The following is a 16,476-nucleotide window of genomic DNA, read 5'->3' as shown; positions in this document are numbered from 1 at the left end:
TGAAGCTTGGAACTCCCAATCAATCAACACTGTTTGGGAAAGATTATATCAGGGCAAAGGTTTGTTTAGCCTTTTAGCCCCTTAAGCTAAACTTTAAGGACGTATGATTGGTGACTCGACATCTGTTTGAACAGCTGCTGCTTCAGTTACTTGTTAAAGATCCGTAATAAATCTCTTTGCAGTGTTAAATATGTGTGCATTATTCTCTTGTTCTGATTATCATTTGTTCCTTTGTGTTTTCTTCTGGTGGTGGTGCACAGCTTGGAAATGACTTAATGTTGGTCATTGTTGCAGATGGCCAATCTTTTGAATATGTTCTCTACTTAAATAAGGTTCTTAAAGTTTCAAATGCTGGATGACCTACTGTCCTTTTGCTGTTAAAAAATGAGTATACTCTAACTGCAATACTTCATTGGTGTGTAATGATTTTTGGGTCGGTGATCTGTCCATCTTTAAATGGCTATTTTTCCTACTTGCCAGAGCCTATTGCTTTCTGCCATGAGGCATTGTTGTCCAGCACTGCGACACAGTACAATCGTGTGATGCTATTAGCTCTTTTGCTTAGTCTATCTGCAGCTAAAAGTTAAATTTCTATTTAGTTGCAAATTATGCCCTTGATCAAATTGACTTAAGTTTGGTACCAACCCTTTGGGGAAAATCTGAAGAGAGCTCACAGTAGTTGTTGGTAGAATCACATAGCATGACCACCTTTGTTTGCATATCTTGCTTACTAATGTCATTTCTTTAGCAGTCTTTCACTAGGAAAAGCGTGACTTCTGCTGTTGAGGTTTCCAGATTTGGTGACATAACAATGGCTCCTCCTGACCCCATTCTTGGAGTTTCTGAAGCATTCAGAGCAGATACGCATGAAATGAAGCTTAACCTTGGGGTGGGTGCCTATCGTACTGAAGATCTTCAGCCCTATGTGCTCAATGTTGTGAAGAAAGTAAGTTGCTCATCTGAACTTTTGTATGCATTCTGCACGCAACTGTCTTTCCCACGCTAGATCTTGCTTCAACAACATACGTGATTGAAGTATGTACTGATGAAACATTATTAACAAGACATTTTCTTGAAACTACAATTGTAGGCAGAAAATCTTATGCTGGAACGTGGCGAAAACAAAGAGGTACTTAATACTTTTACTTGAAAAGTGTGGATTAGCATCTTATTGGTTTTATGGTTTCTTACTGAAAGTATCAAAATCTGTAGTATCTACCAATTGAAGGTTTGGCTGCATTTAACAAGGTTACAGCAGAGTTATTACTTGGAGCGCAAAATGATGTAATTCAGCAACAAAGAGTAAGATATATGTAGTTTTCTTCTTCTACTGAAAAACTTATAAATCTAAAAATTATTATAGAACCTGAGCGAGTTTATAATAATTCTCTTTTCTTGGCACAGGTTGCCACTGTCCAGGGTCTTTCAGGAACTGGGTCTCTGCGGCTTGCTGCAGCACTCATAGAGAGATATTTTTCTGGTTCGAAAGTTCTAATATCATCTCCAACCTGGGGTATGTGTTAAATGCTCTTGAGCTTCCTTGGAACCACATAAGATGTTGGCATTGTTAACCTAATTAATTATTTCTCTGCAGGCAATCACAAGAATATCTTCAATGATGCCCGTGTTCCATGGTCTGAGTACCGCTATTATGATCCCAGAACTGTTGGTTTGGATTTTCATGGCATGATATCTGACATAAAGGTTATTCAAACCATACACTTTTTTTCATCTATTTAGAAATTTTGTACTCCCAATTTAAGTTAATAATTTCTTATGATTATATCATTGACTTCTCCTAAAATGTGTTGATTTAACTCAGGACTATTCAGAATTTATATTGTATTAGCTCTTGTGCAACTTGCTCCAGTAAATGGGAGCCCATCATTTGTTGATTCATTAGTTTTACGATCATAAACTTACGGGATAATACACACCCCTTCCCCCTCAGGTTTGGTGTCATTACACGTAGATCCCTGTGGTTTGGAAAATTACATGTAGTACCCCTGAGTTTTGCTTCCATCTAACAAATAAGTTCCTCCTCTGTTAGTCAAAATTCACCAAGATTTTGATATTAACAAAAAAATCAAATAAAATTTCATATTTACTGTAAGCAATTTGTGTTCTAATTATTTTGAATGAAATCTCTTGTTTTCAGGCAGCTCCAGAAGGATCTTTTGTGTTGCTTCATGGCTGTGCGCACAATCCAACTGGCATTGATCCAACTCCAGAACAGTGGGAAAGCATTGCTGATGTCATTCAGGAAAAGAACCATATTCCATTCTTTGATGTTGCCTACCAGGTAACGTGTATCTGGTTTATGGTTCTGTTGGCTTTGCGTGAGGCTTGGATTATATACTCTGTTCAGTATTTCTTATGTGGAAGTCATTGCTGATTAATTTCATTTAGTGGGAAATTAGTGACAATGATTCTATAGAAGAAATTCTAAAAATATGTAAACATATGAATCTGCACGTGTGTCCGTAAATGAATACCAGGTGGAATTCAAAGTTGGAATCTTTTGTTTATGGGGTTCCCAATCTGAATATAGGGTTTTGCAAGTGGAAGCCTCGACACAGATGCATCATCCGTGAGATTGTTTGCTGCACGTGGCATGGAGTTTCTGGTTGCTCAGTCTTACAGTAAAAATTTGGGTCTCTATGCAGAAAGAATTGGAGCAATTAATGTTGTCTGTTCGTCATCTGACATTGCCAAAAGGTAACAAGAAAAGGATCATTCTTGTCTTGTCCATCTTCTCATATTGTTTCTCTTGTTGAACTGGAGGGATAATGGAGAGTTAACTTTGATTATCAGTCTTCTTATGTCTAGATTGACAAGAGTCACACGGCTAGTGTACAATAATTCAACTAACCTATCTGAAAGGATAAGAACCTATCTGTTAACTCTCCACTTCAAGCTGCCGCATACATATTATGATTTTAAACCTCCTTCTCCCAGCTTTTGACAAATGTATTTAACTGAAGTACCCCCTAAAGCCTTAGTAAAGCTTTATGAGTGTCTAAGGAATAGAAATAGTGGACATTAGAAATAAAAGAATAAGTATGAAGGTCTGAATGATTGTAAGAAGCACAACTGGAAACAAGGATGAGAATTACAAGACCATTTACCTTTATGAGGTGCAGTAGGTGGATTATCTAGGGAGGAGCTAAAGGGCACACATCCTTGGAAACATCCACCATTGTCTAAGGATGTTGAGTATAAACTTACAAGTTATAATCAGAGATCTGCTCTGGAGGTGCAAGAGGGAGACAAATCTTTTAGGGAGATGACGCGAGAATAGAAAAGATGAAAGTGGCAAATGAGGAGAGTTTCGATGATCAGTACTTGAAAGGACCTGAGAATCACACACACCAAGAGATACCAGGAGTTAAAGAAATAATTCCTCCTTGGAAAGTATAACTTTTTTAGTGGTTCTCTATCAATGAAATGAGGATGGCATGCAATTGACCAAGTGATGCTCCAAAGGGTTGCAGCATATGGAAGTCATATGCATCAAATGAGTTTGAGTAAACTCAAGGAAGTGTTGTGTTTTCCATTCAACATTTTGTTGTGAAGTATGTTCTCAGGATGACTTCTACGTCAATGGATTTTTTTGCCGTTACATGAGGGAAAAGAACTCCTCAGCATTATCCTTCTAGAGAATCTGAACTTATGTGTTAAATTGCTTTGAATTTCAAATCTGAAAGCACAAGCAATGGAAAAGAATTCATTCAGTTTCCATTACACATGGCCAAGTTATTCATGTAAAAAAGATTCCAGAATCCCTGAACCCAAGTTTTGATGCGACCCTAGTTGGACTCTACAGAGCATAATGAACTAATAAAAGGAGGATCCGACCCCATTATTAGTTCAAGGTATAAAAGGAAGATGATGATGGTTCCCAAGTTGATAAAGATCACAATCGAAGTTTGAAACATCACTCAAATCAGGTTGTAGATACTTCCATTATGTTTGGATTAATGTTTTGAATGTTTTTGTTTTGGTGTTTTGGAGATAGATAGAGAAAAATAGAGATAAGTAAGTATTTGTTTTGAGATAGATGGTATGTTTGGATTTGTGTTTTGATATAATATAAAATAGTGTAAAATAAGTGGTGTAGGTTTGACGTTGGGATTTGGGAGACAGGAGTTACTGTTCATTGTCAAATCATGTCTTTGAATATATATATTTAGTAATATATATGTGTATGTATATAGTATTTTGTTTGTTAGTGAAATATAATATATATATTTATGTTAAGTAATTTTTTTTATTGAGGAATTTCTTTTTACATTTTAAATAATAATTATAATTTTAATGCATAATTAAATACATTGTAGTATTGTCTCCAACATGATTTTGTTAGACTTTATCTTTGGAATGAAAAAGCATAATATATAAAATTTAAATAAAATATTTAGAATTAAGTATGTATTATTGGTATATTGTCCTCAATTTTCAAATTTCTCAAATATTTCATTGAAATAGGAAAAATTATGAGTACAAAAGATTTAAATGGTCTAAGTTGAAAAAATTTGTAATCAAGAGTTAAATGCACTATATAACATGTTAAAATACATTCACTAGACTTTAATATGTGAACTGATAAATTTTAATAGATAATTGAAGTAATAAAAATACGAATTAGGTAGCTGTAATAATTTTTTATCATTTTACATTTCCATTAGGTATTTCCGTTAGGTAGAAAAGTTTTACGTATTTTAACTAAGTAGCATTGATAGTAAATATTTTTAATATCAATGGTTTCATAAGTTAATAATTATTTTTTAGTAGTAATTATTGATTACATTCACATATATTATATATTAAATAATATATAATACATATAATACAAAAATGAAAGAAGAAGAAAGAGAAGAAGAAAAGGAAAGAGAGAAGAAAGAAGAAAGAAAAGAAAGAGAAGAAAGCTGCAGACAGAAAAGACAGAAGAGAGAGAGAAACAAAGCGACACAAACAAGAAAAACAGAGAAGAATAGAAAATATTAAAAAAAATTTAAATTACAATTGCACACCTAGTGAAGGTGCGCAAATCACAAAACCAAACATGGGGGTTCAATTTTTCTAGAGAAGAATGACCAAAGTAACTATTGTATTAGCTAGGGAGAAGTTGTAGATGAAGACAATGCAAACTACTAAGGCCTTGTTTGGCTTCATTTCTGAAGGTTCATTTGTCATTTCTATACTATTTTAAATTGTGAGAACATATTTCGCTGGACCTTCTTTTGTGGATTGGACCATAAATTACTGAAAATTCATAGGAAATTCATTGTGTCACATCTTTTTATACAAAAATTATTACATAATATCAGGTCTTTTTCTTTTGGAAGAAATCATATCACAAAACATGGTAATCCAAACAAATTTTTCATTTGTCCCTCAAATCTAGTACGAAAACAAAAACTCACTTTAAAATACTGAAATTGATAATCAGAACATAACAAACAAGACCTTAAGAGTTCCATCAAGTTGTAGAGCCCGTTGGAATCATGCATTTCCGCCATCCCACCTCTTCTTGGGTGAGAGAAGTGGTGATGCATCATGCTAGGCCTCTGACTTATACACATGGTACTCTTCCTTTAGATCTGTCATAGATTTTTAATTACTCCCCACTGAAGATGTACTATTAGAGGCACTAGTCTAGTCTTACTGCAATCTGTATTCAGAGAAGATATGTAGTTGGCAGCTGTAATAATTTTTTATCATTTTACATTTCACAAAATGTAATGAACTTTTTAATGGGTTTTCATTTTATATGCCCCCTGATCAATTTACAAACATTTGCTGATTTCACTTTACGTACTTTTCCTGAAGTTTGACGTGAAAAATGGGTGGAAATGCTAGGGCCTCACATAGTTGTCCCACCAAACTCACCAGTTTGCATGTTGAATGAAATCTGTTCTTGAGCATGTTTAACCCACTTGTAATGGCTGAAATAACTCAGTTTGATTGTCTTATAGACCAGACAAGTTTTAAAAATCTCATTTCCTGCTTGTCCTATCTACTATGGGCACCTTTTGGACATTCTGAAAATACTGGTTTACAAGCAGCTTTTAGTAGCAGAGGCCAATATACATCTAAGGACTTCCAGGAGAATATTTAACTACCTATCATGATTTCGGCTATGTTAATCCTAATAATTTGTGCGGAGACACTACTCTTGTGTAAACCCACAGTAGAATTGAGCAAAGACTTCAGAGTTCTGAGTCTCTACAAAGATTTGTGGTAGAGGTGTATGATGATTGTGCAAGTGTTTGATTAAGCTTTAAAATAATTAAGAATGACTTTTGCTGGTTACTGCAGGGTGAAAAGCCAATTGAAAAGGCTTGCACGGCCAATGTACTCAAATCCTCCCATACATGGAGCTAGGATTGTTGCCAATGTCGTGGGAAATCCGGAACTCTTCAATGATTGGAAAGAGGAGATGGAATTAATGGCTGGAAGGATAAAAAGTGTCAGAAAGAAACTATACGATAGTCTGAGCGCAAAGGATAACAGTGGGAAGGACTGGTCTTTTGTTCTCAAACAGATTGGCATGTTCTCGTTTACAGGCTTGAATGACGCCCAGGTATAATGACCGTGAATGATTGATACTTTTGACATCTTGTGATTTAACGTCACAGATATTTGTACTGATAATTCTACCTTTTGTGTGAACCAGAGTGAGAACATGACCAACAAGTGGCACGTTTACATGACCAAGGATGGAAGAATATCCTTGGCTGGATTATCATCAGCCAAATGTGAATATCTCGCTGATGCTATTATTGATTCATACTATAATATTAGCTAGAAAAGATGTTCACTATTGAACGATTTGACCCTGAAAGTTTTGGTTAGGCACTGGAATTTTCGTTCGAGAAATATCTGATAATGTTTTCGTGTTGCATCATCAACTTGTTTGTTATCGAATAAATACTGCTTTGGTATTAGCCTTTGGACGAAGAAATTCGGAATAGGAAAGTGCAATTGTTTTGTCGTTGATCTTGTCATCATGTTTGTATGGAGTGAATTAAGAATCATTTCCTATTTGTCACAAAAGATAATCTGCTTAAACATCTAAAAATGTCTTACTTAAAGATCCTTGCAAAAATTATGATTTTATGGTACTGCAGCAAATCACAAATCCATTTCGTATGTGAGAATGGTAATAAACTTTCCATTCAAATATCTTCACAATGTCGCGAGCCTCATGACCATGAAATTACAATGCATAACAAGCACCTAACCTCTGTTCTCCAAATAACATAATTTCTCATCTCCACTTTTTTGTTCCTTACATTGACATGCTTCATCAAAGTCAACAGTAGTAAGGGCATAAATTGAGATCAGCAAATAATTCAAATACAATTTAATAACTAAGTCATAAGTCCATAAGGTATTAGCATAATGTCCTTACACTGGTCAAAAAGTACAATAAGGAAAACAATACAATGATCATATGAGAATAAAAGAATCCTCCTTTCACATCTCATTTTCAAATTTTTAAACGACACTTTTTACCATCTTTAGAGGACTCCAATAACAAATAGTTGGTCTGCGGTATTCAGTTCCAAAATTAAACATTTTCTATGTCATTAAACGAGGAAATAACATTGGCATCTAAATGCTTTGACTTTTTAAAGCAATAAAGTTGAATATATTACAGAGACACTCCGTCAAGCATAACTAGGATAACCCTTTCTCAACAATATATAACACATAAAACTCCAAGTTGTAAAATGACTATTTAACAGATTTATTATTTGATTATCTTTTTAAATGAATGGTAATATAAACATTTTAGAACTTCTGGTTAAGTTTATAATGGAACAGTAAAATATAATTTTTTTTATGATTTAGCATCTCAAGTCAAATTCAGAACGTAACAGCAAATCTAAAAGAAACGATGGTTGTTTGGAATTCGGAACTCTAGGGGAAAGACTGCAATTCAGGATGATATTTCAAAAACCTAAACGCTCCTAATTGTTGATGTACATGCGATATCACAGTGAGGTTGAAATGCATATTCCTTTTTGTCTCAGGATGAATAACCAATCTTTAAGAGGCTGCTGCACCTTTGTTTCAATACTACTGGAGCGACTGCAAAGTAATATGGGACACAATACATTACTAGCGCCGACACTCCAATCATTCAATCACAAAACACAATATCAACTAGAGCCTACTGTCAGCATAACGCCACTAACTAATATGACGAAGAGTTGAAGAGTTAAGACACAGTTATGATACCAGTACCTAGTTTAGCATCCAACTCTAAAGAAACCTGCAGGAGAGGTCGAAGTTAACAAAAGACAGGTGAAAGCAGCCCAAGAGAGGACCGGATACAGATTATTTCATCTTCTTCGCTTCTTTCCACTTTTACTCTCACTTTCTCTTGACTTTGCTGTGTCTGTGGATTTCCCCTTGACCATTTCTGATGATTTCGCCGATTCTGCCCTTTTTTCCTTCATCCGATCAGTTTCTTTCACCTTTGATGAACTAGATTTTGTCATTCTTGTACCACTGGCACCAGGGGTTTTGCCACTTTGTGGGGTTTTGCCACTTTGTGGGGTTTTGCCCTTAGACTTCGCGCTCCTTTGGCTGTCTTGTTTCGAGTGGCTTGGAGTTTTCGCATCATCTTTGGATCTACCAGATGCTTTTGCGGAATCAGTTAGATTTTTGGCACCAGGTCTCTGAGAATGATCTTTAGATTTAATGGTATCATCTGCAGACTTTTTACTGGACTTGGAGTTGTCTTTGGACTCTGACTCTACTTTGCCGTCATCCTTAGATTTGCCACCAGATTTTGTTGCAGTATCTTTAATTTTACTGGAGGAAAAAGACTCAATATGTTATTACTAATACACCTTTCTCTTTGTAAACAGATGCATACTAGGACAAGGCAAAAGAAAATATACGTTTTCGGTGAACCATCCACCTTTCGGCGCTTGCTTGACATTTCAGAGTTTGTATTACCTTTCTTCTTCCTTTGCCTGGTAAAAAGAAAAGCATACCACCAGCACAGCCCGTAACAGAACACTCATTAGAATATTTTTCAGACCAATCAGATATAAGTGAACTGAGGAAAAGCAGGGACAAATTAAAATCACCACACAACATATTAACATCATTTGTATATTCTCAGGAAGCTACTTCTAGGTTTTGACATATTTATCCTAATACCATCCCTTTATCATTTTTTTGTTAACATTATCAGCACCTATGAAAGGAGAAACAGAATCTACAGACTGTGGTAGTTACCCTGTCATATGACTAGGAAGAGCTTACTTCTTAGTTACAAAGCACATAGTTTACTCTCAAATCTCAATCTTACCTTCAGTGTCAGTCGTCAGACTACTCATACCTATAAAATAGCCAGTTCTAGGATAACCGCCATAAAAAGCTACAAATTCGGGATGAGGCCCTGATGTGAACCTACTATGGATGAGTTGCAAGTCTTCAAAGTATAAGTGCTTTTACTTCTTATTGAGGGGCGCACAAGAAGGAAAAGGTAGTAGAAGAGGTTCAAAATAATAAGAACAGGAACTTACATGTCAGAGGAAGCATCATGACTTGAATGTTCACCATCTTGGTCCTATACAAACCAACAATGAGTAGCAATATACAAAAGTGAAGAAGGTAGCCTTAGTAAGAATCAGCAAGACACTCACCCCATCTGAGACCAAGTCATCCCCAATAAATTCCCACCGTTCTCTTCTGAGATTTAGTACTTCCTTATCACCATCAGTATACAAGACCTATTAAAGATAATGGCACAAATTCAAGGGCTTTTATAACCAAAACAAACAGCACTACCCAAACAGAGGATCCAACTTTCGCACTGACCTTGTGCTTCTTCTTGACAGGATCAAATGATGCAATTACTCCCTCATAAAACCTGGCAGTGATCGCCAAATAAAATAATATATATATATATATATATGCTAATTTTGTTATTAAACAACTCTCTGTACAATATGGAATTTAAAATAAATCACTTACATCCTATCTTTTGGCCACCAAACTTTCACTTTTGAACCAACCAAATTCTCGCCATACTCGATAGTCTCAGATGCCTGCCATAAGCAACAATAAATTAATTAATTAAATGGTACAAACTGTGTTAAGGATGAAGCTTCAAATGCTGCTTCTCATGCTGTTTTCTGGGAGATGTAGTCATATTTATAAGACATCTTACAGTTTGCTTCTCTTCACACCTGCTGGCAATCTTACTGTCTAGACAAGATTATACCAACTATGTGAAAACAGAATGAAACATCTCCTGAAGAAGAACTTTCACACAACAAAGTGCTTCCTTTAATAAATGATGACACATAAAAAGATACCATCCAAGATATTGTAACAATTGCTGGTCTCAACAACAGGACAGAGTAACTGATCAATGAAAACCAAAGGGAAGGAGATGGATTCAAGAAAACAGATCATTGTAGTGTTAGAAAACCTGCAAATACCCTTGCTTACATCCATGAAAGAGAATTTGCATATCTATAACTTGGTGTAGTCCTTGGCAGTCTCTCCCGTCAAATATTAGTTAAGTATTACAATTATCTGTCTTGTTTATTTGTTATTAGATGTTATACTTCAGGGATTTCTGATACAAGAATTCCTAATCTTCAGAGGCACATGAAAGTTGAATAGTACAAGAACTGATTAAAAGAACATACTTTCTCTGTGCCTTGAGTTCGCTTCCTCTTGGTACTTGTTTTAGGGGTTTCTTCCTGGATGCCTTCATCTTTTGTTGATTTTAAAGGTGAACTTGGCGAAGACACTGGGTCCTACATGATAAACCACAAAAAGAAAGATAAGACAAAAAAGAAAATACAGTGATCAGGAAAAGCAACTGGAACTAATTGAACATTTCCGTAAGAAAATTGTATTACTTTCCCATTATCTTCTCTAGCAGAAGATTTCAGGACCTCTTTTCCAGACAGGGGTTTGGCACGTCCAAACTTTCTGCCATCTTCCTTCTTGAATGAGGACCCATCCTCCATCTTGACACTAGCATCCCCCAGCTTCTCTGTCTGCTCCAGAGATCTTCCCTCTGAATCACTTGTACCATCATCGTTGTTCTTGGATTCACCTTCTTCAGCTACTGCTTTATCCTTGTCAGATGTCTCATCATCTCGCTTTCCCCCTGACGTCTCATCATCTCTCTTTTTCCTGGATGTCTCGTCATCTCTCTTTTTCCCAGATATCTCATCATCTCGCTTTTTACCAGATCGTCTTTGCTTTTTTGCTTCTGAAATATATTCTTCTTCAGATATCTTCTTAGAAGCATTATCACCAGATTCTGTTTCTTCCCTAACCAAGTTCTCCTTCCTCTTTGCCAGATCCTTTTTAGATTGATTTTCATCGAGAAGACTGCCACTTCGGGTTGGAGATGCCACATCTACAGCCTCATTCTCAGGAGGTTTTGAAGGTGAAAGCCGAACGCTAGTGTCTTCCTCGTTATCCGAAGACTTGGCTGCTTGAACAGATTTAACCTCGGAAGAAATATGAGCATCTTTACTGGAAATTTCATCATTATGTGGCAGCTGCTGAGCTTCTGCTTGATCTAGTTTAGATTCCGAGTTCACTGGTTTCTCAGCATTACAATTATCGGACTCAACTTTGGAAATTGATTTGGCATCAACTTGATGGTTAGAATCAGCCTTCTTCATTGAATTTATGTCGGTGATAGCTTCGACATTCCCAGTGTCATTGATACCATTACTGACCACTGACTTTGGTGATCTAATCGCCGTGGGAACTTTATCTTGAGAATTGTTCTCTTCTCTGCCATCCTTAGCCACCTGCTAGGACAATAATGAGATCCTACAAATTACTTAAGGAGAAAGAGAGAAAAACCTTGCCCATTTCTATCAAATATCCAAACTGCAGCATAGCTGGTGAAGATTCATGGCCAGCAACCTCTTTCATCTAAATAGTTCCTTTTAATAAATTTGAAGAATTAAAATATGAAGAATCACCTCTATTTCAAAAATTTCCAATTATCAATGTAACTAAAAGAAGCACAACAAGAATATGAGAAAGAGCGTGAATGGGATAGGAGGGCCATCATGGAGCATTGGCAACCCACAAAAACAACAAAGAAGAAGGGAACAACCCCTTTCAGCCCATCCAATCATGCATTGTGGAACCAAAAAGAGAAACGAAATCAATGACAGTTGAACAATGTAGCCAGTCTTCTTCAAGAAATAATCATGTCAAGAGGTAAACCAATTATATACATGAGCAAATTTTCAGAAATTATCTGACTAAACCACTACAGCAACATGCTGGAGTCACCTGATCCCGAGCTGGAGAAGCACTTGTCTTCCTCTCAATAACCTAAACACAATAGCATAGCCAGTCAAGAATATACAAAATCTGAATTCACCAACTATTAATTGAAAACATCAAACTGAAAAGATCAATGCAAAGATATAAGCTTTATGACCAGGACCTGTATTGAATCCAAGAAACCAAATTCAGGGACACATCTTCCCTCTAGGATTTCCCAAGTGACAGACAATAGTCATAATCATATAATAGACCACAAACAAAAGACAAATAAAGCATGTATACAATTGTAAAAACAAACAAAAGAGAAAGGTTTATAGAATGATGGAATCAGACAAAATGGATCTACATCCAAACCATGCACCTTTACTGATTAATAGAGTAGTCCCATGGATAAATTACAACTAGAGGACAACATGACTGAGAGCATCTATAGCATACTGGGAACAAGCTAGGGAATTGACAACCAAAGATCTTAGAAACTGTCATAAACACAATCAATTGTAACCAGATGGTGCATACCGGCTGGTCTTCTAAGATGCTTTCATTACTATGCCTGAGTGTACCAGCATCCTCTCGGCACACAGAAGCTACAACTTCACCATAGTCATCCAAAGAAGCATCTAATGATTTTAATGCTTGTGCTAAATAGGGTCTCAGCTTATCTGCTGAATTCTGGATAACTCTCTCTGCCAACTTCTTTGCAATTGGCATAACAGCCTGTCAGTATATTTTTTATTAGCAGCATGTAAAACACGAGAGGTAAGGAGAGCAAAAGATACCCAAGAAAATGACCTCATTGTTACTTTTCAACGTAGCCAAAATTGGATTGAGTAGATCTGGGGAGATATCTTCACTTTCCTCCACAACAAGAGTCATAATTGTCTCCATCGATGCAAAGATGACTTCAGTATGATAAACTCTAAAAGTAGCAAAATAGCAAGATATAAGCACTTGAGATGGGACACAGGTCCCGCATCTTATACAAGAAATCAGTAAGAAACTAGAAGAGCTAAAACATATAGTGAGAAACAGCAGTTACAAGTAAAAACAAGGTGAAATAAGTCAATGAACAACAGATAAATGGAAGTTACAGGGAGGCCAAGGTAATTTTGATCAGGTTAAGAACTTTGTAATTCAGATTCATCATAAAAACATTCAACATCGGATACCTGATAAAGGTACTTCTGCCTCAAATAAGAAGTCATATATATACATCAACGAAGGAACAATAGATAACAAGTTAAATGGGTAAATTATAGTGGTAAGAACATTACGTTTGGAAGGTAATGCTTGAAGCATACAACACACACTTTTACCTAATAGATTTAAGGAAGTGCTGGAACATCTCAATAATCATCTGATCACATTCTAAATCCAACATGATGACACAGGACCTGACTTTGGCCACAGTTTCAAGTATAGTGGCCCTCTTCTCATGGGATCTGCTGGACACGTCCGCCAAATTCTCGAACGATGAAACAATCAGTTGGAAGACGTCCTGAAACCACATGAAGTGGGGGGGTGGGGGGGGGGTAGGGGTATTTGAATATATCACCTTCATTTTTTCATCATCATATGGAGCATCTGGTGCAGTAATTCTGGTTATTTCACTGATGCAAGAAGCTACACCTACTTTTACATCTACATCAGGATGCTTCACGAGCTCCTCGGCAACTAGTGCCTTCATCAGTGGAGAAAGAGCAGCTTGCATGGATTTGGCAGGTGACTGCTCCACTTTTGATAAAAACTCTTCGATTTGCTTAAAGAAGGGAAACAACCAGAGATTATATGAAAAAAACAAGAAAGGACTAGTACAAAATTGAACAAGTTTTTGATACTGATGTTCTTCCTCATGAATATACAGATAGTGCGAATAAAAAAAGCATACATGTGATGTATATACTGTATGAAAGCATCCTTACCGCCAATAAAAATTTATACAAATGATCAGTGACCGTGATTTCTTGAAAAAGTTCGGAAAATACACAGGACGATCAAGCTTCCACATTGCACAAAGTTGAAACATGTTCTTACGGCTCTTGTTGCTTTCTCACAGTTACATGGCAGAGAAGTTCACACAAAGGACTTGATTGACATGATCAAAGAATCTTTCCCTTTCTTCTTTTCCAGCTACGGGGGAAGCAATATTTTATGTTTTAGGAATTTTTCCTTTTTCTCTTTTTTCCCTTATTGATATAGGAAGAGGATTTGTTACAAGTAGCGATGACAAAAAAATTACACTAAAAAAAGTCCAAAATATACAAGTGACACAGTCATTGATCTCTCACAAAAAAGCAACAGAAAAATAATTCTGAATTCACTTTCTTTGAGGTTTATGAGTTCTACTAATACCACAACACCACATAAAAGTTGTAGTTCCAAACATATGATTAGATTGAAGAGAATGACATAGTAGATAACTTCTAATGTGATATCATAAAGTGATGGCATCAATTTGATTATCATTGTGACAAGTTTTTTTGACAGAAAGCCGTGAAATTTTGGGAGGCAATTGCACAACCTTCATAAGAACACATCTCATCTGAACTCGTTATAACCCGTATAAATGCAGTTATTCTATGCACAATAAAAAAAAAAAGAAAAAAGAAAAAAAGTTGGGCGTTGAGGGACCCTGAAATTCAACTGCATAAATTTCGTGGAAACATTACCAATTTCAACAGTTAACAAACTAAAATATATAGCAAGAATCGATGATTTTCAAACAGACGTAGCCCAGTAAATGAAAGCAAAATGAGAATAGTGAGTGTTAAATAGTAACTCTAGCAGAAAAACAAGCGCTCAAAGAAATGTAAGACAATCAATGAAGCAAACAAGTTTACGGTTTTTTCATTGGAGGGTGGGAAGATGAGGACTTACATCGAGAAGAGACAAGAGTTCATCGAGGGAAGAGGGAGGCTGAAGAAGACTGCTCCCAGCAGCGGTAAGGCGTTCTTCCAGTTCTTTATCGGAAAGCGGGGCCATCGTTTTTCCTGGCTCGCTCTTTTATCAGATCTTTCTACACAAGAAGAAGCAAAAAACGAAAAAGCCACTCAATTCAACCGCATCGGCACCCTAGATATGAACGAGGAAACCCTAGAGTTAGGGAGATTTAGAAAAGGTAATAATTATTTTGTTGAAAAGTGTAATATTTTCGGGTGATAAGATTTTTGGAAACCCTAGAATCAGGGAGAGGGAAGCCAGAAATCAACTGAGCAGGATCCTGCTGGTGTCGGGGGAATTGAGAAAGGTGAAGAGACGCAGATAGAGATTTACCGGGCTTCTTTTATTAAGATAATACCATATGGAATGCGAATCCGAAACGACATCCAAGTCCTTATGTGTGTGTGCAAAATAAATAAATATGTATATCTCTACTCTACAAAGAGGCGAGTGTGTATATATATAGTGGGTGGCGGAAATTAGATCTGGTTGGCAACACTAATTTCACTCTCTGGGATATGCAGTTTTGCCGTGAGTTGACCAATACACCCATTTGCCACCCAAACCATATATATATATATCAAATAACAAAATTTCAGACCTCTTCCATTCTACATGCTACTGATTGTTGGCACTACACTTTGTTCTAACATGTTTGCTTTTTATCTACTGGCTTCAATGGGGACTGTTTGATTTATGTAAGGAACTCATGTTTGGTTGTTATAACTATTATCTTTATATGAAGCCTTTTGGAGGAAAATATTCAAAATTAAATTCATTCATTTTCTACGATCTTTTGTTTTTTCTTTGGCTTCATTATTTAATATTTTCGAATTTCGTATATATTATTTCATGTTTATTTTTAGTTATTTTAATTAATTAGTATATATAATACCATACTAGTACTTTAACTAGCATATCATTTAATTATTCATGTGTTCATGGAAAGAACTTGGTTTCAGGTTGATATTTTGATTTGCAATGGGCTAATTCAATACATAAATTATGACAATGGATAAAATATATTATTCACATTCATTAGAATTTGTCATAATTACAAATAAATTGCTATAGATTAAAATTTACAATTATTACACTTGATATTTGCTTCGTTTTACATGTAATTCTATCCTAATAATGTTCCAATAAATTTTACACGTGATGTTACAAAATTATCTCTCTTATACTTTTTAGTATACTCGCACTTTTTTTTTTTTTTTTTTCATTACC

General features: G+C 35.8%; 2 protein-coding genes across 4 annotated transcripts; one reads left to right on the top strand and one right to left on the bottom strand.

The window, feature by feature from the left end:
• LOC105165023 (aspartate aminotransferase, chloroplastic) lies at positions 7 to 7,010 on the top strand. The gene is made up of 10 exons (XM_020695127.1): positions 7 to 59; positions 752 to 946; positions 1,091 to 1,129; positions 1,213 to 1,302; positions 1,405 to 1,513; positions 1,595 to 1,704; positions 2,159 to 2,302; positions 2,552 to 2,718; positions 6,322 to 6,586; positions 6,680 to 7,010. Exons 2-10 carry the CDS (start codon positions 812 to 814, stop codon positions 6,809 to 6,811), a joined length of 1,191 nt encoding a protein of 396 aa, XP_020550786.1. The 5' UTR covers positions 7 to 59; positions 752 to 811; the 3' UTR covers positions 6,812 to 7,010.
• LOC105164535 (hepatoma-derived growth factor-related protein 2) lies at positions 7,940 to 15,768 on the bottom strand. Of its 3 annotated transcripts, none has more exons than XM_011083187.2 (15): positions 15,580 to 15,768; positions 15,184 to 15,378; positions 13,862 to 14,065; positions 13,623 to 13,804; positions 13,099 to 13,225; positions 12,826 to 13,023; positions 12,310 to 12,351; positions 10,902 to 11,813; positions 10,686 to 10,796; positions 10,003 to 10,076; positions 9,847 to 9,898; positions 9,672 to 9,758; positions 9,552 to 9,595; positions 8,919 to 8,993; positions 7,940 to 8,829 (listed from the first exon to the last, which is right to left on the bottom strand). In XM_011083187.2, exons 2-15 carry the CDS (start codon positions 15,286 to 15,288, stop codon positions 8,355 to 8,357), a joined length of 2,688 nt encoding a protein of 895 aa, XP_011081489.1. In that variant the 5' UTR covers positions 15,289 to 15,378; positions 15,580 to 15,768; the 3' UTR covers positions 7,940 to 8,354. The 3 variants fall into 3 exon arrangements, with proteins under 3 accessions (XP_011081489.1, XP_011081490.1, XP_020550223.1); XM_011083188.2 differs by having other exon boundaries at positions 15,184 to 15,322; XM_020694564.1 differs by lacking the exon at positions 15,580 to 15,768 and having other exon boundaries at positions 15,184 to 15,573.

Source organism: Sesamum indicum, linkage group LG6 (genome assembly GCF_000512975.1).
Source record: "Sesamum indicum cultivar Zhongzhi No. 13 linkage group LG6, S_indicum_v1.0, whole genome shotgun sequence".
Classification (NCBI taxonomy): domain Eukaryota; kingdom Viridiplantae; phylum Streptophyta; class Magnoliopsida; order Lamiales; family Pedaliaceae; genus Sesamum; species Sesamum indicum.
The sequence above is the reverse complement of the archived record's forward strand: the minus strand, read 5'-3'. Positions and strand labels throughout refer to the sequence as shown.

Coding starts and splice junctions, on each gene's coding strand:
- LOC105165023 (XM_020695127.1), top strand. CDS start 812: ATGGCTCCTCCTGACCCCATTCTTGGAGTTTCTGAAGCATTCAGAGCA. Junction 1,705..2,158: donor GCATGATATCTGACATAAAG/GTTATTCAAACC, acceptor TCTTGTTTTCAG/GCAGCTCCAGAAGGATCTTT. Junction 2,303..2,551: donor TCTTTGATGTTGCCTACCAG/GTAACGTGTATC, acceptor ATCTGAATATAG/GGTTTTGCAAGTGGAAGCCT.
- LOC105164535 (XM_011083187.2), bottom strand. CDS start 15,288: ATGGCCCCGCTTTCCGATAAAGAACTGGAAGAACGCCTTACCGCTGCT. Junction 11,814..12,309: donor CTTCTCCAGCTCGGGATCAG/GTGACTCCAGCA, acceptor TTGTCCTAGCAG/GTGGCTAAGGATGGCAGAGA. Junction 8,994..9,551: donor CATGATGCTTCCTCTGACAT/GTAAGTTCCTGT, acceptor TCTTTTTACCAG/GCAAAGGAAGAAGAAAGGTA.